The sequence below is a fragment of the Nelusetta ayraudi genome, unplaced genomic scaffold, assembly GCF_046127955.1.
Source record: "Nelusetta ayraudi isolate G7.1 ecotype Tasmania unplaced genomic scaffold, CSIRO-AGI_Nayr_v1 ptg000005l, whole genome shotgun sequence".
NCBI classification, from domain to species: Eukaryota; Metazoa; Chordata; class Actinopteri; order Tetraodontiformes; family Monacanthidae; genus Nelusetta; species Nelusetta ayraudi.
The window spans coordinates 8,324,186-8,348,861 of NW_027466055.1; the positions used below are offsets into that span (position 1 = coordinate 8,324,186).

Genomic DNA, 24,676 nt, shown 5'->3' on the forward strand with positions numbered 1-24,676 from the left:
CATGACTTCACAGAACACAGGCTAACGATAGGAATTTAGTGGCCTAATAATAACATCCCATAATATTCATGAGCACTAATTCAGCTTCAGGAATTGAAAAAGCAACCCTATCATTGTGGGATGAGACCACTAGTCTCTGTACCACTGGTTCACCTGGGCTAGAGTCGCTGTAATGAAGCAGAAAACAATAAAAATATAGCAGTGTTGGCTGTACACACATGGTTAAAGGTAATTAGGAGACAGTTTGGGGCCATTGTGGATCAATAAAGACAAGACCCTGTGTGTGTGTGTGTGTGTGTGTGTGTGTGTGTGTGTGTGTGTGTGTGTCACTGAGTATTAGTCAGACATAGTTTGACTCCTCCCCAATGTTCTCTAACGATCAGCACCGTGTGACACAAACAGGTGATGACGTGTGTGTGTGTGTGTGTGTGTGTGTGTGTGTGTGTGTAGCCTCCCGTTTTCACCCTCCGGGACCAAGTTGCAGCACTCAAACAGAGTGGTGCTGTCACTGCTATCAGCTGACGTGTCTCGTCTCCCGGGAGCCGCTTCATCACCTGTGACACACAAAAAGCGGCCGTCTCTGCAGGGACCCGCTGCTGTTGTGTGTCACCGTGATACGCCAAATGCTATCCTCTGCTGCGCGAGGACCACACCAGGGAACACCTGCACTCTCACTTTGGGCGGAACATGGTCAATGGGACAAAGCAAATCCCTCTGTAGATCAGTGTATTTCAGTGTATTTAACCCTCTGTTTACAGTCTTCAATAAGGAATATTATTCAACTTGGGACCTTCAAGAGTGCTCACATAACCACTTGGTGCTAGACATGCATTTTGCCCAGAAACAAAGTCGATTTATTTATTTCAACGAAAACGAAAATGAACTGAAAGGGAACAGAAAGAAGAAGAATCTTGGTGTAGTATTGTAGTCTTTTGTGCAGTGACACTAAGTCTAAACTATTAAAAAGTATGCATGTATTTTTCATCGACTGGAACTAAAATCATTTGCTTTTAATGGGTAAAATGGGAAAGTGGAAGTGATACAGTCTCTGGGAATATTGCCACTGATCCTGGGATGTTTGTTCTCCACCCTGTCATCTTGCTTGTCCGATTAAAGGCAAATGAATTCAGACCATTAAAAGTCCTCTGTCAAAGCTTTAGTGAAAACTGCGTAAAGTGCGATGCATAATTCAAGTGCGGCTATCGTTTTACTTGAGACCAGCTCCGCGAGGTTGCCATGGCAGGAAGACATGCATTATTTACCTCGGTGTGAGTCCGACTGTAAGGCAGCTTACGGGCTCTCAGTTGTTTTTAGATGTGTTCAAACTGCGAGGATTAGACGTGGTCGTAATCCACGGAGGACAAAACGTCTGCCTGCGCCGCACGTCTGCCTCCTGGATGAGAGGCAAAGAGGCCACAGTGCTGAGCTGCGGACCATGTAACGTGGCGGCGGGTGGCTGGCGATGGAGGCGACCGCGCCGACAGAGAAGCCGCAGAAGCGCGTCCGCTTCCGCGTGGCCTCGGGCAGCAGCGGCCGGGTGCTGAAGGAGATGTTCAAAGATGAGGGGGCCTCGGACTCCGTGGATTCAGACTGCACCAGCAGCTCGGACGCCGAGCGGGCCAGCACCCCGTCCACCAGCGGAGACCCTCAGGGACATGGGCTCGGTCCCCTGGGCTCTGAGCTGGATGACAGCGAGGGCGAGCCTGACGATCTGCTCCTGTACGCAGGGGCCACCAAGGACTGGACCTTCACCACCAAAAGGGTGAACATACTCAGCAAGAACGGGACCATCAGAGGGGTCAAGCACAAGGTCAGCGCTGGACAGACCCTGTTTGAAAGCCTGCCTGGTTTGAAGAGTGTAAGTACACCTGACACAGTGACATGGTGATTGTTGAAATTTTTTAAACCTGTTGAGATTTTTTTCACCCTCTTTACCCGCCCTTGCTTTAGAAAACCCATGCTAGTAAATTAGGTATTGTGAAATCAGCCCTTTGTGTCATCACAAGGGACATGGATACCTCCACCTGGTTCGTAAGCCCAGCCAGGTGTCGCCTCCAGCGTCTGACAAACAACCTTGTTTCAGTCTCCTTCCAAACATGCGGAAGGTCCGACACAGTGTCAATATTACCAGGAAAACATTGATTTCAACAGCCAGTGAGCTTAATGTCTAACATTTTCCTTTCAATCCATATGGTTTTTCAGATCATAATTAGTGCAGGGCTGCTGCACTGGAGTCTAGAAAGAAAAATATTGGACCTTTAAACCAATCAACCGAGTGTATTCACAGTTACAGTCACAGTACAGGTGACGTCCATGCACCCCTTAAGTCTAGTTACAGGTAGGAGCTCGTCTGGGCCAGAAGCTCACAATAGAGGACAAGGTCGCACAGCAATTAAAGATTAATGATGCATTTCGTTAAGTGTTTGGACAGAGACTAATCAGGTTAATGAATTCTCTGCACTTTGCTTTCGAGTATCTGTTCCCTTTGCGGAAGAAGGAGACGTGCTCTGAGGTGAACCGTGGTCCCCGAAGTCCAACATTTGAGAGCATTATTTTTCTGTGGGGTCACAAGAGGTGAACAAACCAGGTCACTGACAGCCAGATAAAGCTCATCATGATTAAGAGAGATTATCTTTCTTTGACAGTGCAGTTCCAGTGCTTGTCAAGGACAGGCCTTTTTCTGACAGGAGCAGAAACATGCTGGCTTTTCCCAAGTGTCATCACAAAATATCTCACATCAGAAGAAGTCATTCCATTACATCCGAAATGGTGGAAACTAATTTTTGTGTAGACATTAAATAAAAATGCACTGAATCACTTAGGTAATGGGAACATTGCATTGGCCACATGATGGATGCAACAATGTGAGCCGTTTGACAAGAAGTAGATAATATTTCCTTTTAAGAAGAACAAAGAATTGTATTCACTGCCTTTGTCACTAAAATTGGGTTCAGTTTCAGCACATGGGAACAACCTCTGAATGGACGTCATTCATCTTTAGTTCAGCATGTTCTGGATTCATGCCATTAGCTACAACATGAGTAGCCAACGCTCTGATATTTCACTACTCAATCGGAGTTCTCTGATTCCAATCGGAGTTCTCAAACTCCAATCATAATCTGACTAAGGTGTTTACATGCACGTGAGTTCTCCGATCATAATCGGACTAAGGCAATAATTCCAATTTCTCTCGTGCCATGTAAACGCACGGACTGATGCTGTTTATCTGCATATCTGAAACATATAAAACAAATAAAAGGAAAACCTTGATCACCGGTTTACTTCCTCTCAGGTGGAGTTATCTCTTGAATTTGGCCGGATAGTCATCTACACCACCAGCTTCCGCGTGGTGAGAACCACCTTTGAGCGCTGCGAACTGGTCCGGAAAATCTTCCAGAACCACAGGGTGAAGTTCCTGGAAAAGAACATTGCCCTGGACTGTGAGTACGGAAAGGAACTGGAGGAGCGGTGCAGACGTGTTGGAGAGCCCCCCTGTTTACCAGTGGTGTTCATTGACGGACACTACCTCGGGGTAAGTCACTGCTCAAGAGTTACATCTGTGGTTTGCATTTCACAAATCCACACCATTCAAGTTTAAAACGTTGCACCAAATCTCCTTCTAAGGGTGCTGAGAAAATCCTATGCATGAACGAGTCCGGAGAGCTTCAAGATCTTCTGATAAAAATAGAGGTCAGTGTTGAGCTTGGAAACTATACTTTAAAAGAATAGCACGTAAACAAACAATGTTTAGGGACTAATCACAATGAAGTGGTGTTTCAATAAATCAAGATTTAGTAAAAAAAAAAAAAAAAAAAATAGAAAAAAAACAATCATGAAAGTACAAATATAACACAAGAAAATATATGGAATCTTAATGATTTTCATGCCCCAAATCCGCTGGAGTAATTTTGATCAATTAAATGAAATAAGCAAAATTTGGACCTTCCACACGTTTGGAAGGGCAAAAGAACAAGGAGCCAACACCTGGCTCCTACCAAATACATATTTACAGAGTAAACAGAGTTCCTAAAATTTTAAGTAAATGTAGAGGATAGACTCTAACCTTATTTCTTGAAGGGGAAACTAGGTGGAAATAACTTAAAGAATGCTAATACTGTCTGAAAATGCTTTAGAATGGAACTTTGCAAGACGTGTGACATTTTAGAGGTCTGAACTCAGCAGTCATTTCAATGCAAGTTTGAGAAAGGGTTCAACAATCCAACTTTCGATCTTTCCAGAGGGTCCAGCACCCTCAGTTGTGCCAGACCTGTGGAGGCTACGCCTTCATTCCGTGCCCGATGTGCCATGGCAGCAAGATGTCCGTGTTCCGCAACTGCTTCACGGATTCCTTCAAAGCCCTCAAGTGCACTTCCTGCAACGAGAACGGCCTGCAGCCTTGTGTGAGCTGCACCAAGTGAGGGTGTTAAGTGCCTAGCCCTACCTCTCTCGCCGAGTCTGGACCAATAGGAGCCTCAACACAGCAGCACTCATCTTCCATGGCCATTGTTTTAGGGGATAAAATGAATTTTTAATAAAATAGCACATTTGGGTATCTGTCGTTGTGTGTTTTTGTGCTGTCACCGTGAAGTAAGTCGGGGTGTCTGGGCAACAGTGTCAATTGTCTTTAGATGCAAATAGACGCATAGGTTATTTTCAGTTTATTGCAAAATTCTCCCCAGTGGACCTGTCTGAGTCTGCGATCACGTCAATGGGTTTCACCTCCTGTAGATGTAAGCTTGTTATTTAATTAGTGAGCAGGCTCTTCCATTAACAATGTTCCAAATGCTAATCCCATATCAGACAGGGTGAAGGATAAACAAAGACTCGGGCCCAAGCAGGGGAAGTCAAGGGTTCAATTTGCATCCAGCGGAGGCCATGAAACTGGTCCGAGACACCGAGCGCACATAAAGTTCCCACATTTGAACCACAGAGCGGCACATTTAGCCCTTTGTTTAATAACCTCCTGCAAATGCTGTGGTTAAGTTTCCTGCTAAAACATCAGGAAAAAATGGATTTGCAGCAAAGTAATAACCAAGTATGGATTGTAGTCCCATAGTTTTCTGGGGAGTTCACTGCCGCGATAGACGCATTATTGTAGCAACACAATTTTACATAACACAGACCTTTAAACAAATGATTTACCAAATAGGCATGATCCCATAACCTGTATAGGGATGATTTATAGCAGGATTCATAATATAATAATAATATAATAATAATTCTGAATTCATTTTAGGCACTGTCGGAGCAGCCATGACACAACAGCGTTTATTGGAAATAGATTTTTCTTTTTAAAAAGTCAGGAGACAAATAGATTTTAACTCTTTAATGACAGAACATACTGAACAGTCAGTTGAATGTGAATATTTTTGATAACAACTGGCAATTTAGATCATTTTCAGTCACCAAATTTCCCAGCTTGACATACAAAAAAAAGAGATTTGTAAAATGACATTGAGAAAATGAAGATGTTAGATCATCATGCATCTTAAAGAGACGTTCAAATACACATACGTATTTGTAGGCCATGAGGTTTCAAATGCCACACAACTGTTTGAACTCAGTTTTTTGAAGCTCTGCTGCATGGATAAGAACAAACCGTATACGTTCCAGTTTACGCAACTTTATCAGATGGCCGGGCTTCTTCTTTTTTTTTTTTTTTTCACTATTGTAAATGTCCTATAGACCAAGGAATCAGCTCATGGTGCTGGATTGGACTGAACCTGAATAACACAGAGCGGCAAACAGCACAATGCTTTTTAATTGCCTAAATAATGTATCTGGTCTGCACACACACACACACACACACACACACACACACACACACACACACACACACACACACACACACACACACACACACACACACAGAGAGAGAGAGAGAGAGAGACTCCGCGTTTCACCTCGAGCGGCAAAACAAAAGCGAACGCCCTCTAAAGCTCGATGGTCAAAAAAAAAAACAACAACAACAACAAAATATCCAAAATCGAGGAGACCATTTATGCGGTTGGGCTACAACAACAAACCAACCACACAGTGGGTCCTCGGTGCCGCTGTGCTCCTTTTTCGGGAACGGATGATGTCATGCACTGGCCGCCGTCCAAGGGGGTCAAGAGAGACGCAGCGGGCCGAGCAGCTCAGCTCTCTGCGCTGTCATAGCCCTGTACAATGCTGCTTGAACATGATTAGACAAGGCAGCACTGTAAAGAGGCTAAAAGCGCAGAGCAGGGGGCGCCGATGGTTCCGCCATGGCGACTTTCTTCCCCCCCCTCCTGCTCCTGCTCCTCCTCCTCTTCCTCCTTCTCCTCCTTCACACTTCCAGAAGCTGCTCTCTTGCACCTGCGCTGGAAAAGACGGACAGATTATTTGGCAAAGGGGGGGGGGGGGGGGGGGGGGGATAGACAAGAGAAAACAGGCAACCCGAAGCGAGACGGCGCGCAAGAAGGCAGTCCTACCCGTGTGTTTCATCCACTTCCGCGCCGAGGAGTGATGGGCTCTGGGATTTTGCAGGATTCTGCTGCTGCTGCTGCTGCCGCTACTGCTGGTGGTGGAGGTGGTGATGATGGAGGGGAGGCTGGACGAGAGACCCCCGAAATGTGTAGGATTAGTGCGCCCCCATCCGAGAGCGACCAGAAATGAACATATCGGGGACAGGGGGGTGGGGAGGTGGGAAATAAATAAATAAATAAATAAATGATAAATAAATAAATCAATCGAGCGAGATCCAGATCGCAAAACAAGCGCAACCTTTTGCGCTTTCCCCCCCCCCCCCGAATAGGAAAAAACTAATAACAGCGAGAGGTGCGTGGTCGAGGCGGCAGTGTGCGAGCGCAGGCGTTTGGCGCCAGACGCGTCTCGACGCACGCGCCCTGCACATCCACACCAGCCAAACGATGTTTTGTTGTTGTTGTTGTTGTTGTTGTTATTGGGTTTTTTTTTTACCTAACCAAACGCGCAAGGTTTGTTGTTGTTGTTTCGCCGCCTCTCTGAGGACAGATTGGTTTGTGTACGGTAAAGCGACGCGATGACAATGTGCGGCGATACGCGCGCAACACTCACAAATGTAAAGACATTCTTACGGTGATGCGTGAAATAATAACAATAATTATATATATACATATATATAATTTAAAAAAAAATTAAAAAAAAAACCTGCGGCTGTCCCGCCTCGGCTCCGGGTCCGGTTCGGTCGAGCTGGTTGTGGGGTTCAGTTCCAGCCGCGGTGCCGTGCGTAATGTTTTGAATGGTCGGTGAGTGCGCAGACTGGGTTTGAAATGACTATTTTTATTGACGTCAGCGTGCAGGCGAGCGCCCCCCCCCCCCCCCCTCCTTCTTTTGCCTACAACTGCACCATCTAATGGACCTCGGCTCACATTCCACCCGAACCAAACGAACAGTCTCCATAAAAACACCACTGGCACCAAAAGGTCGGGTGAACGTTTTGCGCTTGGATGCACTGAAGTGAGAACCAGTGCAGTTGTCCTTGCTGCTCCTTCACCACCCGAGACATTCTGCCAAGTTCATGCAGCCTTTCAAAGGTCCAGAGTAAAAAAAAACAAAAAAAACCCACCTTTACTAAAGTGTTCTGTGCCCACAACATTTTTCTCTCCCTGTCAATTCCCCAAAACTGGAGAAACTCATCTTTCTTGCTTCAGGGCTCAAAGTGCTAACACATTGCATTCTGGAAACCAGCCCTTTGTGGTGTCACGCAGGTAGTATGAAAAGTGAAGATGTGTTGTGGCTACTTTAAAGAGTTTTTTGACGTGGAATTACACAAGAGAGAGAGGAGGAAAGCAATATAATTTAATAAATTACTTACATTTTTATCCCAACTCCTTCAGCAGTGCCAACACGGTTATAATCAAAGGGAAAATATTACACTATTAACACCTTCAAATAATACATCCTGCTCCCCCTGTAGACCGCACCCCCAACTTAATGAAATGTCTCTTGCCCACCTCCACAAGCAGGATTCTTTATCGGGGCAAATGCATCGTGATGCAGCTGTGACAGGAAACGGATGAAAGGTGAAAAAATTGTCTGTATCATAGAGGGCATAGATGCAGTTTGTTGTTGTTGTTGTTGGTACACACACACACACACACACACACACTGAACAAGGTCATGTCCTCCCCCTGGGTGGGCCTTCACCTGTTTACACTGGGTGAATGGGAGTCATGACTTTGTCGCCGTCCAGTACAATCACCTGTCTGCTAAACCTCAAATAAGGACCCTGGAAGTTTGGACAAAACAAAACAAAACAATAAACTGAACTGATTTTGTTTTTTTAAAATCAACATTATCTGGTCATGATTACTTTTTTGAAATATTCAAGTGTTCTGTCTGCCAATTTGCATTTCTTTTTTTTCTTTAGCAATTACAATAAAATCTCTATAGCTCACTATAAATTATCTTTATAATAATAGCAACACCCACCTACAGCATTTTTTTTTTTTGCATTAAAAAGTAAACAAAAACTTTATCTAGCAGTTAAATAAGTTTTCTCTAGTTTTTTATTTTTTATTTTAAATAGATGTCCGGGTGTAATGTAGACCTTTGGTCGGGAAAAACACCAAAAATGACACAGAGTTTTTTGTGACTGTATAATGACTCAGCCGGTAATCGTGAAGCCAAACTCTCGGGCCTCAGGTCTGTGAATGAACTGCAGCACGGGGACAAACTGTCCCTGAAAGTTCAAGGACACTACAGAGTCTTTAGTATAATGCCAGCAACACAAGGTTTGGAGTTTGGAAGTGGATCTCAGTTCAGCACAGGTGAGGTTAAATGAAGTTCTGTCATTTCCACAGATGTGGTCCTTCTACACTGTGGAGGACTATCGTACAGCAGACTGAGGCTGGTTATGTTGTGGTCTGGGTGGGGAGGAGGGGGCAGCTTGCAGAGGTAGGCTCGGCCCGTTGATCCTTTTTTTTTTTTTTTTACTGGTAGAGTCTCAGGTTCTGTCTCAGCAATGCCATGGTTGTGACTATAGTATTTCCAAGTCTACGTGGCGAACCTCCGGGTTGCGTTGCTGCAAGAAGAAGAGGAGGACACAGTTACAAGGAAATCTGAGACATGAGTTTGCTGTTCAGACTGATTTTAGAAAAATATCCTAAACTGGAAATGGAGAGTGATGGTTTTATTACCTTGAGTTCTTTCTCCAGGCGGTCCACCTCGGCCCCCAAGGTGTCAATGATGTTCTCTCCGTGTTTAAGCATGAAGTTTTCCAGCTCCTCGGGGGTCTTCACCAGCTGAATGTCCTGCAGGAAGAAAAGGAAAAGACAGAAGCCTTAAAGCTGCTAGAAAAGAGACAATTTCAGCAAGTACAACAGATCTATGGTCCAACATGGAAAATACAGAAGAGTTTACATCCAAATTCTCTTGCAAAAGATGCTCACAGTCTTTCTGCAGATGCAGGAAATGAAAAGTAGAGAATGTCGCACAAGACAACTTACATTTAGGATTTGGTCAATGTCTTGTTTCTCCAGATACGACCGTGTCACCACTCGGCCGTCAAAGTCGACTTCCGCTTTGAAGCGGACTTTACTTAGTCCAATGTCAGTGGCCTTCACGTCATGGATGGCCCTGTTAAGAAACACACAAGATAAAAAAAAAAAAGTTGAATATAACAGTGAATTTTAGATAAAGAAAGACACATTTAACTTCAGGAGGCAGGTGGATTCATGAGATTTCAACTGGGAAATTACGCAGCTTCACTTGAAACGCAACCAGATAAACTACCGGACCAATCAGCAGCCTCTGAGGGACTACAGCCAGGTCTGATTTGTGAAACGTCGGCTGGTTCGCTGACCTCACGGCAGGGTCGTTCTCCAGGAACTCCGTCAGCTTCTGGACCCTCTCGGCCTGGATGGAGCGTCCCAGCAGGGCCTCTGTGTTGGTGTAGATGAGGAAGGCGGAGACGGCGCCCAGCAACGTGCCAACGCCCAGGGAACCCAAGCTGTCGTAGTACGGGTTACCTGGAACACAGGTGGCGCAGAGCAGGGGGTTAAAGGGTGTCGGCACAGTGGAGATCATTGTAGAAAATGTCAGCTATTAGAGTTCAAGGTGCAAATAACAAGAGGTAAAAACAACCCGAGAGTCATTTGGCATATCAAAAAGGGAGCAATAAATCACAGAACAGATAGCAGGAGAGCAATAATAAATGCATGGCCTCCTACGACCCTGCAGGAGACTGTAAACAGAGGGATATATAAGCAGTTTCTGAATAATTGACAGTAGCAAACAGCTCCACCACAGTCCTGGAAGGAAAATAAAGCTGTGAAAATGGTAATAATATGGTTTGTTGAAATGCAAATGTCCTTATTGGTTCAATTCAGGCTTTCTAAACAATATTTTTTTCTCCTTTATGGTTTATTTCTTAAAGGCGGAGATCCAAACGTTTATATCATGACGTATTTACAGCGGCGAATAACTGCTGCTGTCAACATATCTGCATTCTCACATATTATATTAACTTTTCATTCATTCACGTCTCAACCATGATAGAGTCGCAGGGTGCACACTGTGCAGCACATTAACACTATTCCAGGTGATATGACGACAGGTGTAGCAGAGGCTATGGGCCCCAACTCTGAGATCACGTTTGCTTGAGTTGTGTCAAGCAGGAAGCGAGGGTGACTTACCGGTGAGTGAGGTGAGGCCCATGCAGCTAGCAGCCATGATGACTCCCAGCACGGCGGCGGCGTCCTCCAGCAGCACCACGTTGGTGCTCGGGTCTCGACTCTGCATAACTGCACACGACACAGGGGAGCAATTTGCTTTACTATGACAGAGAGCAAAATAAATTTGTCCTAAATTTTCACAATCTCAGCACATTAAGAGGCCTCAGTGGTGCATTAGTGCATTAGAGAACAGGTGAATAACCCCGAGTTGAGTTTGTTCATCTGCATTAAACTTGACTTTTCTTGTTGTCTTAGAAATGCAATCACTTATTTCACCCTCAGGTAATAGGTGCTTATAAGAATTCTTAATTATGAAACACAAAAGGTTGAACTGAACTGACCGTATTCATAAAAAGAAAGTCCATTCTGGCGGGCGCTCTTCTTTATCTCATTGATGGCAACGAGTAATGTAGCTAAGAGAGAAAGACACAGTTAAAGTCCAAACTGTTCGACAAACAATCACCATTACAAACGAGAGCCTCACTTTATTTCCATCACCTACCTCCTTCAGAAACCAGAGAGCCTGCGAGGATACAGTAGGCCTGTAATGTGGTAGTATCATGTAATTAGTCATTGATGCCATTTATTTGGTATCATTCACAAGCAGCTGTCAAAACAAACGCTCACCCATAACAAAGATTCAATGGGTTGTGGGTGCAGTAATCCCATGATGCCATGGTACCAGGAGAGGCCGGCTCCCATCATGAAAATGCCCACTCCGCTGATGAGGGAGGCGATGTAGCGCATGTTGGAGAAGCCGTACCTTGGAGAGAGAGGAGGAGGAAAAAAAACACGATTCAATATGAAGCCTAAGTTGACAAATAAAATAAGACACTTCGAGAATTCAACTACACGTAGGTTGTGATCCCACTTCTGCTTAAATGGAAAAGTGAAAATGACAAATATTTAACTTTAAAGGTCTCATATTAACCATCCATTTTATTGCAAGACTGCAGTGAAGCAGCATTGGGTGAAAACTTGACAAGACTACAGAACTCCTCAAAACAGGCCACTGTTTACATCCGTCTACAAGAATACTGAGTTTTGTATCTCTGCTGCTTTGTTGGAGCTTCTGCAGGTTTGCGAGGAGACAAAAAAAAAAGGTCTGTGAAGGCAGAGCCAACAACTGACTGTAGATGTCACCAAAATTGGAAAGGTATCAGTGCCCTTTATGACATCATAAAGAATATGTGTAAAGTTTACTTACGGGTGCCCAGCATCAGGGTTGCGGACCGACTGGCTAATCCCCAGGGCGAGCAGGGCCTGGTTGCAGGTGTCTGCCAGAGAGTGGATGGCCTCGGAGAACATGCTGGCTGATCCAGTGTAGACCCATGCCAGGAGTTTGAAGAAGAAGTTCAGCCCATTGCTGCAGACAAATATGAAAAAGTGAAAGTACATGAGCAGGCAGTCTGAGATTGACCCGTTTTAATGTTTAAAATTTAATACAGACGTGTTTATGTTGTAACAAAAAAAAAGTTCTGGTAATCAGGCCAGTTGAAAGCAAGCATTTTCTGCAGAAGGCTGTAAACAGAAGGCTAAATAAAACACAAAGATCTGATAATTGGTCGAGGACCCCTGACTAACTGAGCATTCCAAGTGGCATAAGTAGTTAAGACAAACGTTTTGCTGCTCATGTGACCGCCAGCACATGTCCGCTAACAGAGTCACACTAATTCAATAGGCTGAAATGTCTCATGTGAGACGGGCTGCCATACAGGGCCCAATCCAAATCTTCTCGCAAAGACATCATTTATTCTAGAAGCACATCAGAAGGCATCGCTTCTCCACAGCGAGCTGCTTCAGACGTTTCCGACACATTTTCCAAACGCTCGCCTGGGCGCCGTACATAGTAACCCTGCTGAGAACAGACTTTAATCCGATATCTCCCACTGTGTGACAGTGTTTGGCAGCCCAGCGGAGTCACTGAGTGCACAAAGCCTTAATGGCATTCAGAAGGAAGACTCTGAATTTGGGTTGGAAAACTTACATGCAAATAGCGACCATGACCACCTTGCCAGGGCCTTGCAGAAATGTTGCTCTCTGGCCCGATCGAGGCTTTGGGGAAAAGAAAAACAGAACAAAACAACATATTTCAAAAGTCATATAGTGGTTGGAAGGTATGCAGTAACATTTAAAGAGTAATACAATTGTGTTGTTGTCTTTATGGTAAATCAAAGCAACGGAGGAAAAAGCCTTTGACAAATTATGAATACAGTTAGAAATTTCCTGCCGTGTTGCTCAGCAAAGTATTGAATATGCCATGACATACCAGAAAGGTATACAACAGTAGGGCCATTGAAAAACCCTCCAGTGTGAGGGGGCGAAGTGAATGACAATACATAATGACACGGTCATACAGAAGCATAGAAGCAGTGACCTCTGTTACAGCCACGAGCAGCCTGAGTCAGTTCAGTTCATGGCAACAGGAGGAGTTTTTGGGTTGTGATCTACAATTGAATGTATATAAGAGAGAAAAAACCCTCTCTAAAGACATGAACTGATACTAAAGAGCAGATACTCAAAATCTGTCTGCCGATTCAAGCAAATATTTCTGATCAAAAGCCAGTCCAGAGAGCAATTACTTCTGATGGTCATTAACAAAAAGCAGTACAGCACACATGGGTAACCACTTTTGGACACAAGATGCAACCATGGTGACGACAACTCTGTGACAACTTAAAACTGCGTTGTCTCAGTTTAGTTCTGGACAAAAAAAAAAAAATCCTGAATGATAGTCAGACACGAGCTGATAATGTGAGTGTAGTAATTGTGCTATACTACTGACAGCCAAATTCAGTAATAAAAGAGATATCGTCCATCAGTTTCAGCTATTGTTTGAGATAATTGTTAGGCTTATCCTTCATGGACTTTGTGAGATATGGTTTCCCTAAGAATTGGACACATGTGGACACACAAATGGTAAAGGTGATGCCGTTCAACAACTGCAAAGGAGACATCAATATGCACAAACATGCAATCTGTCCTCACCTTTGTGTTTCCCCAGAAATCTTTGTATTCCTTCAATAACTGTTGATTTCGGAAAATATCTGCAGGGATGAAAATGTGAGCAAACATACAAAAGAATCAGCATACACGCAAATAGCAAAGTTCAAAAGTTTGAGACAAGTTGCATGTTTTATAAAAAGTGCAAATTTTGAGTGAACTTTCCCTTAAAATGTATTGCACAGTTTACATAGTATAGACCTACTCTCTTGGTACTCTCTCTCCACCTCGCTCCGGAGGTTCTTTTCACGGGCCAGAGCTTCTTGACTTCCCCAAACATCAAGCGCTCTGAAAGTCACACACAGGGAGAAAATTTGGGGGAGAGATCAAAACACCAGCAGCCATTGGTTTATCTTTTAAGTCTTGATTTGTAAGGAATACAACTAACTTTGCTTCCACGTCTGACCGCAGAAAGACGGTAAAGGCTTCCGTGTCATCGTGGGGGCTCCGTCTCCTGATCTTCCGAAGCTGTTCCAGATCACTAGAAACACATTTGGGAGAGGGGCAAGGACACAGGTCAGTGTGACCCCATGGTAACTGATGACAGGCTGCCTGGCATCAGCTAATGACAAATGCACGGTTACTCATTAAAACAGGGGAATTTGTGGTTTGGTTTGTTTGCAGGCAGCTCAACTACTACTGAGCACAGTGAAACTGAACAGATTAACTTTTAGACACATTTGTTAATGCCACAGTTTGTTATTTAAACTGGTCGAAAAGTGAATAAATGAGGCATAACATTGAAGAATACAGTGGAAAGGTCACCTTGGTTTAAGGCAGAACTCATTCATGGCTCTGACTGCAGTGATGAAGTTGTTCTGGGTGTACTTGGCTCCATATTCCCTTTTCTTTAGCACTGCTCTAACTGAAAAGAAAATACAGGACAATTTTGTAAAAATAAATAAATAAATAAAATAAGAAGTCCCTCTATCCCGACTCAGCCACATAATAATCAATCACTGTGATGTGAGGTATGTGCAAACATTCATCACCTTTAACTTGAATGGTCTCAGCCTTCGTCAGACCCTGCTGTGTTGACCCTACCGTGGTAAATACATTTCATCAGTAAATACCATGATTCTCATGAGATTTCAAACCCTGAACCAACTGCAAGCACTTCGATGGACAAGACAAACGTTTTTGTTTTTTTTGTTTTGGCAAATGAGACTCAATCCTTCCGATGAGTGACATCATTCACATATATCTTAAAAAACAGATCTTTAGCTTGCATTGCCTGCTGGAGGTGCGGTACCTTTAGTGGCGGCAGATAAGACCTGTTCAGCCGTTGGAGGACCACCCGATGGTGATTGCGGAGGAACATCTTTATTGTTTCCGGAGGTAGAGTAGTACTGCACCTTACCCAGCCCCGAAGAGGCGACACGACACTCTGGTAGGCCGATCCACCAGCTGTGTATGCTTCCACTCTGCCATCCTGTGAAACACAACGGGTGACAATGGATCCCTTAGGACGAGGAGGTGTCGCCGCTCTTGCCCACCGTTGTTGATGACATTTCGAGACTCACCGTGACACAGCTGCGGGATCCTCGGGGACCGTTGTGATAAGGGCGCCTTGTGCGGCAAGGAGACCCTGCAGAGGACATGCCACGGTCTGCCGGCCAGACAGTGGAACATCCTCGCTGTAGCGGGGCTCGACGCTCAATCACAAGAAGTTTCTGCGCGGCGGAAGTCACGGACAGAGCCGGTCACTGTTTGTGCATTAGCCGTCCCAGCTTGTCCTGAGCTAACTCAATCCCGACGGATCAACGCCACAAACGCCGCCTCCCCACTCAACAGTTTCACTATCACAGAGGAGCAACGCTGACATTGCCGCAAACGATGTAAATGCGCAACGCGTCCCACTCACACGTCATTCGAACCACCTCGCTCGCCGGTTTATTCCTTAGCAAGTGGTGAAAATGCTGCCACAGCGCCTCCAAACACAGTGTCTGCGGAGCTACAAACTTAGCTCGCCTTAGCTACTTAGCCAGCTAGCAGGAGGCTAACGTCGATACTGTCGGTAACAAGTGGCTCTCTGCCCTTTGACGACAAACTCGTATGTCAGCACAAATGACAATTACGTGTACTCAATATAATACAAAAAGGTCAATACCTTTTCACAGTGAATTTCTCTCTGCATTTTCTGTATCCATCTTAAGATCCTATAGCAAAATTAAATGAACTACCACTGTGGACCTTCAGTGGACAGTGGTGTTTTTTGTTCGCAGGATGGGGAAGCCTTTCCTCGCGCAATTTCCGTCGTTGGTTGTTTTACATACACGAAATTCGATTGGTCAGGCCGGGCTAAAAATATTACTGCTAACCAATCAACAACAGACTCGGGCGAGTTGTGTCTTCGCCATCCTAATAAATAAATGTTCACTGTATGGCGTATATACACATTGACACGTGACCTATGACAAATGTGACGGTGCTTCCCCCGGACCCCCCCGCCCCCCATTAATGAGTCATCAATTTTTACAGTATTTATGACGTGAAAGATCGGATTTACACAGCCGAGAATGTGGGTCCAACGGTACAGGAAAGAATATAAATTAGGTTGACGCTACTAGTAGATAAAACTCAATAAAAACCTAACACAATGACCCGAACTTGTTGATACATTCTTAAATTCAAGCACAAAACAAATTTCAGAAAACCAAGGATGTCTTCCCAAATCAGATCTGACAAAATTCCAAAACTAGGCCACTTGACTGCATACATACTGTATGTATGTATTTATTTATTGCGTTCCTTTATTCCCCAGTAATGATACAACTACTGCTATTTCTGTTGGTAAAAGTCCTAGCAATCATAAGTATTACTCTTTTTTTTTTTTTTTTTTTTAAACAGCATGTATCAGTCAACACTGTAAGAAATGCAGCGATTTATAAATTGTAAAAATAAACATAGTAAAATGGGATAAAAATTAATGTGTTATCTCTTTGCTCAAATAATTTGTATTAAAAATAATTTACAAGTCACAGCAAGAATAAACAAATCAGAGAGTTAAATGGCTATGAGAGTTTATTCTTGCCAGGAGGAGCTGATAGAGTTGTAGTAGACGCTGTTGTAATCAGACATTTAACATCATGCATCATTGTATATTGTGCTATTATATTTGTAGCATTACATTTATATGTTGGAATTATTACATTGACTTGAATGTATAAATGTGTTGAATGTTACTATGTTACTTATGTAGTGCTTTGGTGTATATTTGATGATCATGATCAGTGCCCTGGGGGTGTTGAAAACCTTGTGAGCAAAGACTGTGTAACTCATTAAGTCTCCTGGGGTGACCAGAGAGGGGTCAGCTGAAGGAAGTGCCTTTGCGACCCTCATAAAGTTTGCGACCCATCCAGTCACAAGGATGGGAACTTGTGGCCTGGGCTCGTCTTGTCGCAAAATGGTTTCAAGAGGTCACACTGGAAGGAAGGATGGACATTCACAAACAATGACATTAACACCCAGCAACTGAAGGAGGAAGAATGGACAGCCAATCAGAGGACGACACTTGAGAAGACATTCAAATCAGGAGTCAGATTGTTTTTCTTTGCATTTAAGGACTTTCTTGGGAGAAAGAAGTCAGTCTGACTCCGGCGACGGCCAGGACTCGACTCCAGAGATCTCTTCATCAGATCTCTGTAACAAATGTCTTGTTCTTCTTTTTACTAAAACTTGTTCATATTCTACTTGTCTCTTTTCTTCATTAAACGAACACGCGGTTTGGTAGCAGGAGATTAGATAAAGGAACCAAACCAACAACGCATAATGGCAGTTAAGGTGGCTGCCTGTGGAGGGCGTTGCCCTTTGTTTATTTGTCCTTTTCTTTTAAAGACAGAATGGGTGAGGCAGTTCTTTTCTCCTCTGACGCAAATACAGCATGTCCTATTTCACCCAGATCGGGGAAATGCACAATGAGATCTTTAATTTGACATTGTTGCTTAATACTATATCATCATTACAGTAGACATGACTTTAGAAAATGTAAATACCCCTAAATTAGCAATAGCTCGGTGTTACCACTGTGACACAAAAACAGGAAATCATGGAATCCCGAACATTAAGAAAAGAAAAACAATTTTTATTAGAACAGTACGGTTGAGATAGTACAGTCTGGCATTGGCTGTATAAAGGTACCTTTACATACAGCAGCATTTATGCTACTTCTCTCACAAATGACAGACATTAAAATACTCCAGGAGAGGAATGTTGTGACTATCAATGGAATCACAATAGCACCTGCAGATCAGTCACTTCCTTTCCTAAATCACTGAAATAGAATCTAATTTATCTGTTTAATGTTAAGACCCCGCAGCACAGTTTGAGAAGGTCTGGCCACAAGTCAGAAGAAAATGGAAACACTGTGCACATAAGGCCACTTAGAATAACACATCACTTTTCAACTTCAAGGAAATATCAAAAATATTCTGAACAGGATGAATTATCTCTTTGTCTCAGTCACATATGTGTGTTCCTTTCATTTATGAACGATATAAAAAAAAAAAGTTTACAAGGTGGATCAAACTGCATAGTGTTCCTCAATGTGTTAGCTGTCACTGATTTTTATCAAGCGGAATTATGTTCTGTAGAAAACTACCGTTCCCTGGTTAATCCTGTCTGAGTGTTTCCACGAGTGAAAAGCACCGGCTAGGAGTGCCTGTGTTGACAGATTTTAATATTTGGTGTAGAAAAAAAAGGCTTTAGGGAACAATAGTAGCAAGGAGTGGTGCAGGAATTTGAACTGTGGTGAGGGTGAACAGGTATTGAACTAGGCCCTGCAGCCTCAACGTGAACAAGGGCAGATGTCATGAGCGGAAGGGACAAACAATTCATTCACGGTAAATGTGGCACTGCGACAAAACTGTACAGCTGTGTACAGGCTTCTCAACCTATATCGCTGCAGGAAGCTGCATTTTTTTGTTTTTTTTGGATGTCACAGCGGAAATGTAGGGAGACCCACCAAAAAAAACAAAAAACAAATGGTAACTGTCGCAGTTTTTGCCACAGTGATGAATTCGAGTCACTAAATAAGGGGTTGACAAAGTCAACCACCATTTTGCACAGTTGCCTTGTTTTTTCAAAATTGAAGGCGTTCACAGGGCTAGCCAGTAGTTCAGTGTAAGCCAGACATGGTAGTATGTTTTACCTTGGAGCAAAAAATTGCTTTTACTGCACTTCCTCTTCCACTAGACGTGACAATGCTCTGATGCAGCTAAATTTGCTTATATTTAAACGTGTACACATACATTACAGAATGTCAGACATTATACACATAAGACCGGGACTGGCAGTGCTGCACTCAAAACGGGGAGGGGCACCAAAAAAATATATCAATATCTGATATCAAAAAAAGATGGAAATAAGCGCATAGTTATAAAGAGGTGAGTCGGGGTGGCGGCTGCGTTTGCATTAGCGCATTGTGACAAACTCCTCAGATGAAGTCGGATGAATGGCAATGGTCCTGTCAAAGTCTGCTTTGGTAGCGCCCATTTTGACTGCGACGGCAAAGCCCTGCAGCATTTCGTCGGAGCCCAGGCCCTGCATGTGCAGGCCCACCACCTGCAGGACAGACGCAGACGCAGGGCTGAGTATTCAGCTGCTGGAATGGCAAGAAAACAAAACCTGCACGCAGAATTTTTGTTTTGTTGGGCTGCGATCCGATCACGGCCATCGCCGCAGTCTTGAGAACGCAGAGCCGACTTACCTTCTCCTCCTTGCCGACACACACCAGCTTCATGATGCACAGGCTCTTCCTGGTGGTGATGGAGTGGTACATCGGAGTGAAAGAAGTCTTGTAGATCTTCACGTTCTCCTTTCCCCAAGATTTGTTGGCCTCCTCTGTGAAGAAGGCACAGGTTTATGTAACTTGGATTCTTGTGCACTGTGCTATAATGTATTTAGCATCAACTATGCCAGCAACTATGTATGTCAAATGAAATAGTACATGGCACGTAGTTTCTTTAAAGTACCAGGATATCCTTATACACTATGGATTTTTTTTCCTGTCCCACAATCCCCTGAGAGAGGAGCAGAAGGTACGTCACACAGGCAGCCATCAGGCCATGTGTTTAGATCACATATAAACAAAGTGTTCATTCTGAGTCACTCTGTGCTGCCTGCTGCTTTAATGGATATAGCAGCATCAGGCTCGAGGCACATTAATGTGACATAGTCATATGTTCCAATTGTTTGCCTGCTGCATACAACAGTCCACTTTATTAGTGCAGCTGCTGCATCCTTTTACAAGTCAGAAGAAAGTGCATTTGATTTGGATGAAGGAGACTGGATCACAACTACCATTTAACTCTTTAAGCCAGAGCAAATCACGGTATAATCAACATCCTCACATCATTTCTATGCAGCAGTAATGAGACAGTGGAAAATTTAATCAAATGAAAGTTCAGACTGTGTGAACTAAGGCTCACCCTCTGTGAGGCCCACCGTCCCAATGGGTGGATGGCTGAACACCACTGTGGGGATGGATGAATAGTCCAACTTGGAGTCCTTCTTGCCCTCAAACAGCCTGTGTGCCAACTTCCTGCCTGCAGCGATGGCAACTGCCACAGTACACAAAGATTGCAATTACTTGGTGCAAATAGCAAGAAAGGACAAAAAAGAGAAACACAACTTCTATCATTTTGTTCACACTCCTGCTGTGGTTGTATGTTAACTAACTAACTTTCTGTTGTTTTTGACAGAACTCCAAAAACGGTAAGTGAGTTTGTACCAGGTGTGAGAAGGGCCCTGCCACAAACATCTCCGACAGCGTAAATCCCCGCTTGGTTGGTGTTCTGGAACTCGTCCACTACGATATGGCCTCTTTCATCTGTGTCAACAGCCTGTGGGTCACAGAGATAGCCCTTACTGCATGTTTATGAATGACTTCTTGAAAAGGCCAGGGCAGTCTGGAGAAGAAAAAAGGGATTCTCTGGGCTTCTTTCAAAAAACAACAATGACTTAAGTGACAGCAAAGTCTCAGAAACAAAAATTCCTTGGCCGGAAACCCACGGATTCACTAAGAAAATTTGGTCATTATGTTCAATAGGATGATAAAAATGACTAGAGCAAAACATCATAAGGTACACGATTAAAAAAAATAAAAGCCTGAATTAATTATTTTGACATTGTCCTTTAAATCTCATTTATCTATTTTGAGGGCCAGTTCAATGCTTTATTTCCTCTCTGCACTGACCAAACAGTTCACATGTCAAGACCTTGACCAGTTCAGGGTATCACCAAACTTCCCATTGACTGTTTAGAGACTGTTGTCGAGTCTTTGCACTAGATTACTCCAACTGAAGGAGTAAAAAACAAAACAGACTGTTACCAGCTCGCCGATGTTCAGTCCAGAGGTGTTGGGCTTCCTGCCGATGGCCCATAGGAGGCAGTCTACTTCCTGGATGGTCCTGACCTTCTCCTCGTCATTCTTCTTCTCTGGGTCCCTGGTGACGACAGTCACCTCCAGGCCCTTGTCCGTTTTACACACGGACTTGACCTGAGAGTTCTTCCACATGTCAATGCCAGAGTTCAGCAGCTCTTTGGTGCAGTTTGCGCTGATGAAGCTGTCGAAATTCCGAAGAACCTGCAAGAGACAGTGTGAAAGGGACACGCCACGGCCTCACCATCAGTTTGTGGTTTAACACTTGAAACAAGTGTTTCACATACAAGATCAATATGATTCTTACTCCAGTCTGGCGGATGACGAGGGATGTTTTGGAACCCAGCGTGGACAGGATCCCTGCCATTTCTACTGCAATGTAACCTGCACCCACCACTACAGTGCGTCTGTAGGGAAAACCAACAAACCTTTAATTGTTCACAGCAACTTAAAGAAAAAACTATTCAAACACAAGGCAGATTACATAAACCAACTGACTTAGGCAGAGAATCCAGCTCAAAAAAGCCATCACTGGTAATACCCAGGCTAGCACCTGAAATGAGAAAGAAAAATAATGATAATAACTTTACAGATTAAGAAAAAAAAGCCATCACATTACGAAACAAAGCTGGTGATCATGACAGAGATTGGCGTCAGTTGGATTTACCTGGAACCTCATTGTCACTCATCACTGAAGGCTGCCCTCCAGTAGCAATGAGGATGTGAGGCGCTGTGTACTTTTTTCCGTTGACCTCCACGGTCGGTTCAGTGTCGCTGGTAAACCTGGCATGACCTTGAATGCTTTGGATTTTAGCCTGATACGAGGAGTGGATAACGTGCAATTAATTATCGCAACAAAATATGACAAACACATTATGGAAATCAGCCGCTAATTAGGATAAAAACTGAAAGTGTTGAAACAATTGTGGACACTTACTTTGTCAAGATTGTTGCGATAAATGCGGTTGAGGTGGCTCACGTAAGCGTCTCTCTTGGACTTGAGAGTTCTGCAGACAAAGAACGTGATCAAATCAAAGTAGAAACTGTGTTCCTTTCTTTACGAACACACATCACTCAAACAATCCCTTTTTTTTTTATTTTTTACATGAGCCTTCATTAATCACCAGAAAAATGCAGATTTAACATATTTAGCCCTCTGTTGACAATTTCCTGCAAATAAAACTGCTTGAAACTGATACTTTGCTAGACCGTCCACATCTGAATGGGGATATCAACAGGTTAGACTCAGAGGGCAAAGCCAACACCTGATTAGGGCTGTGGCAACAAACCTGGGAGAGGTATTGTACCTTCTCTTCTGTGACATCACAAAGAGCTCATCCCGAGGACAAAGTGAGCAATTGTACTGTAAAAATACACTGGGCCTTCATTCAGACTGCTTATGTAAAGCAACTAAAGCAGTCTCAGTGACGGCTCAGGCCTGTGGTGTGTAAGTGTTCCTCCCACCTCTGTCTCAGGTTGCAGACAGCTGACGGCCACTCCCCTAATGAGGTGGGAGGTTCTTAAAATATAATCCTTCTAGAAATATCCCATGAACCATTACAAGGAAATGACCCCCAAATGAACAAACAAAAGACAAAGACAGAGAAACTGTACGACGAAACGGATACTAATCTGTTCCAGGAACGACAGGTTTAGAAACTTGTCACTGCGTGCGCACAGACAGGTGAAGACAGACTGAACAATGGTGTGGTGGCGCAACTTACTCCCAGCTGAAACGAACATTTTCAACGTCAAAACCGTAGTCGCTGTGGTCGTGGAGATACTCAGCGTGCACTGCGGCATTCCACATAACCTTCACAAAAGAAAGCAAGGTGAAAACAGGATTTGACGACCAGTGGATGACTGATGCAAAGTAGAAGATTGTTCAAGGGCAAGCCAAGACATTAGAAATAGAGAAAAGTGTACCTTCTTTGGCACACAGCCAACATTGACCTGCAAGACATCATTCAGAAGTAAATGATTTCATTTTATGAGGAGAAGTCAGAACATAATGTAGGACTGCTACTGTGTAGGAGTACAGTATGAAGCAAAGCTTTGACCATTGTTTTAAATATATACTTTGACCTATTAGCTCTGCGCACAGATCAGATGGTCTGCTTCTTGACAGAAGTGTGAAAATGGCTTTTTTCAGCGATTGCGACCAAATGAGGAACAGTCATCCCATTTTTGCAATAGAGACAGCCGTTGAAATTAGGCAGTTCTCTTTTCTAAAAAACTGAAATGTATGGAAATTCTTCATTATTAAGGATTATAATTTTAAAATTATTAAGGACTTAATAATAAAAAAAATATATAGTCCTTAATAAAATAAAATAAAAACTTTATTATTAAGGACTATAATTTTAAAAATGGATAATATAGACATATCACAGTCCACAAAACGATTGTTTACATTAAGCCTGGCAGTTTTACTATGGTTTTTAGCCCCAGCATGTCAGTGCTCTGCACAAAGTTTGGATCCAGTAGCTGAACGAACTGAAAAACAGAGCGTGGCCGCCAGAGATAACGGTGTCATTTGAGGTTCTTACTCACGCAGGTACCTCCGAGTTTGTGACTCTCGATCACGGCGGTCGACGCGCCGAGCTCCGACGCCCTCCGAGCGCTGGCCAAACCACCCGAGCCGCCGCCGATCACCAGATAGTCGAACCGGGTCGCGTCCGACGCCGTCGGGTCCGAAGCCATGGTCCGGCGGATGAGTGTGTGTCTGGGAAAAGAAGCGGAAAGTTGTCGTGTGCAGCGGTGAACCCAACAGAATGCTCGCGTCCGGGTCCAGTGGATACAGAGTGCCATAACCAGGAAGCCGCTGCGGCGCGCAACACACACACACACACACACACACACACACACACACACACACACACACACACACACACACACACACACACACACACACACGATGGATGGGAGGGCCGAGCGAATCGCCGCCGCTGCTGTGTCATTATGAATCTCAACAATGGTGCAAATCCCAGGAACTGGTTGCACAATAGTCGCAGCATAGCCCCGCGTGGGCTTACAGCGTGACAGCTACAATAACAGATATAGATCAGAGCTAACTCTGCGGAAAATATATACATATGTATATTCTTAATATGTGTAACTGTAGGGCGCACAAGTCCAGAGAATCGAAGCTTTTGGATTTAGAATCGACTTGGAGACGTAAAGAATCGAACAGATTATAATAGTTTTGAACTCGACCTCAGGTGGTCGTGGACTCACCTATGTAAAGCAAGAGACTGCGACCCTTTAGAGAAAAACCTGCAGATCCTTAAAAACGGCATGTTGATTTTTTTTTTTTTTTTAAATACTTTTTTTTTTTTTTTTTTTTAAATACTTTTTTTTTATGGATTTGGGTGCATTCTACCCCGGAGTCGTCCACAGCGTGCGGATGTTTATTCCTGGGCTACTGACAGCCTACGGTGCGCTAGGTCTCTTCAGTGTCACAGGCTGTGTACCAGCGATCAAGCAAAAATACACAATGCGAGAGCTAAATCACTTCCTGTGTCAGTGAGTCAACTCGGTTTAGCACCGATTGACAGCGCCCCTGTTTTTTTCCCCCTGAACATTTTTTCTAATATGAAGTAGATTCAGCTAC

General features: G+C 43.8%; 3 protein-coding genes and 1 long non-coding RNA gene across 9 annotated transcripts; 1 reads left to right on the plus strand and 3 right to left on the minus strand.

Moving 5' to 3' along the window:
* Window positions 1–1,317: 1,317 nt before the first annotated feature.
* grxcr1a (glutaredoxin and cysteine rich domain containing 1 a) lies at window positions 1,318–4,481 on the plus strand. Its single transcript, XM_076046875.1, has 4 exons — window positions 1,318–1,858; window positions 3,293–3,532; window positions 3,625–3,690; window positions 4,239–4,481. The coding sequence occupies exons 1-4, from the start codon at window positions 1,463–1,465 to the stop codon at window positions 4,416–4,418; spliced, it is 882 nt and encodes a 293-aa protein (XP_075902990.1). The 5' UTR covers window positions 1,318–1,462; the 3' UTR covers window positions 4,419–4,481.
* An 830-nt stretch (window positions 4,482–5,311) lies between these two features.
* LOC142902073 (uncharacterized) lies at window positions 5,312–7,269 on the minus strand. Of its 2 annotated transcripts, none has more exons than XR_012929041.1 (3): window positions 7,153–7,269; window positions 6,456–6,574; window positions 5,312–6,339 (listed from the first exon to the last, which is right to left on the minus strand). It is a non-coding gene; the product is annotated as an uncharacterized LOC142902073 (long non-coding RNA). The 2 variants fall into 2 exon arrangements; XR_012929042.1 differs by having other exon boundaries at window positions 5,312–6,344.
* A 1,068-nt stretch (window positions 7,270–8,337) lies between these two features.
* Window positions 8,338–16,030, minus strand: slc30a9 (solute carrier family 30 member 9). 3 transcript variants are annotated; one of them, XM_076012149.1, is made up of 18 exons: window positions 15,793–16,028; window positions 15,206–15,355; window positions 14,935–15,114; window positions 14,675–14,722; window positions 14,448–14,547; window positions 14,071–14,163; window positions 13,888–13,970; window positions 13,668–13,726; window positions 12,667–12,734; window positions 11,887–12,045; window positions 11,307–11,442; window positions 11,182–11,221; window positions 11,021–11,092; window positions 10,641–10,748; window positions 9,809–9,974; window positions 9,453–9,582; window positions 9,144–9,257; window positions 8,338–9,028 (listed from the first exon to the last, which is right to left on the minus strand). In XM_076012149.1, the coding sequence occupies exons 2-18, from the start codon at window positions 15,312–15,314 to the stop codon at window positions 8,984–8,986; spliced, it is 1,710 nt and encodes a 569-aa protein (XP_075868264.1). In that variant the 5' UTR covers window positions 15,315–15,355; window positions 15,793–16,028; the 3' UTR covers window positions 8,338–8,983. The 3 variants fall into 3 exon arrangements, with proteins under 3 accessions (XP_075868264.1, XP_075868281.1, XP_075868271.1); XM_076012166.1 differs by lacking the exon at window positions 14,675–14,722 and having other exon boundaries at window positions 15,793–16,030; XM_076012156.1 differs by having other exon boundaries at window positions 15,206–16,028.
* A 1,715-nt stretch (window positions 16,031–17,745) lies between these two features.
* On the minus strand, window positions 17,746–24,527 carry gsr (glutathione reductase). Of its 3 annotated transcripts, XM_076012177.1 has the most exons (13): window positions 24,301–24,527; window positions 23,617–23,788; window positions 22,990–23,016; window positions 22,788–22,876; window positions 22,001–22,070; window positions 21,731–21,878; window positions 21,562–21,616; window positions 21,371–21,470; window positions 21,013–21,267; window positions 20,413–20,524; window positions 20,111–20,242; window positions 19,390–19,523; window positions 17,746–19,244 (listed from the first exon to the last, which is right to left on the minus strand). In XM_076012177.1, the coding sequence occupies exons 1-13, from the start codon at window positions 24,360–24,362 to the stop codon at window positions 19,095–19,097; spliced, it is 1,506 nt and encodes a 501-aa protein (XP_075868292.1). In that variant the 5' UTR covers window positions 24,363–24,527; the 3' UTR covers window positions 17,746–19,094. The 3 variants fall into 3 exon arrangements, with proteins under 3 accessions (XP_075868292.1, XP_075868309.1, XP_075868301.1); XM_076012194.1 differs by lacking the exon at window positions 24,301–24,527 and having other exon boundaries at window positions 23,617–23,901; XM_076012186.1 differs by lacking the exon at window positions 24,301–24,527 and having other exon boundaries at window positions 23,625–23,763.
* Window positions 24,528–24,676: the final 149 nt, after the last annotated feature.

Bases quoted from the DNA above. Each gene is read 5' to 3' on its own strand.
- grxcr1a (XM_076046875.1), top strand. From the start codon at position 1,463: ATGGAGGCGACCGCGCCGACAGAGAAGCCGCAGAAGCGCGTCCGCTTC. The intron at 3,533-3,624 runs GTAAGTCACTGC...TCTCCTTCTAAG, and splicing joins TTGACGGACACTACCTCGGG to GGTGCTGAGAAAATCCTATG. The intron at 3,691-4,238 runs GTCAGTGTTGAG...CGATCTTTCCAG, and splicing joins ATCTTCTGATAAAAATAGAG to AGGGTCCAGCACCCTCAGTT.
- slc30a9 (XM_076012149.1), bottom strand. From the start codon at position 15,314: ATGTTCCACTGTCTGGCCGGCAGACCGTGGCATGTCCTCTGCAGGGTC. The intron at 14,548-14,674 runs GTGATGAATGTT...TTTTCTTTTCAG, and splicing joins TGAGACCATTCAAGTTAAAG to TTAGAGCAGTGCTAAAGAAA. The intron at 13,971-14,070 runs GTTAGTTGTATT...TGTGACTTTCAG, and splicing joins CGGTCAGACGTGGAAGCAAA to AGCGCTTGATGTTTGGGGAA.
- gsr (XM_076012194.1), bottom strand. From the start codon at position 23,874: ATGGCACTCTGTATCCACTGGACCCGGACGCGAGCATTCTGTTGGGTT. The intron at 22,071-22,787 runs GTAAGTTGCGCC...CTTTGTCTGCAG, and splicing joins AATGTTCGTTTCAGCTGGGA to AACTCTCAAGTCCAAGAGAG. The intron at 20,243-20,412 runs GTACAAACTCAC...GTACTGTGGCAG, and splicing joins CAGGGCCCTTCTCACACCTG to TTGCCATCGCTGCAGGCAGG.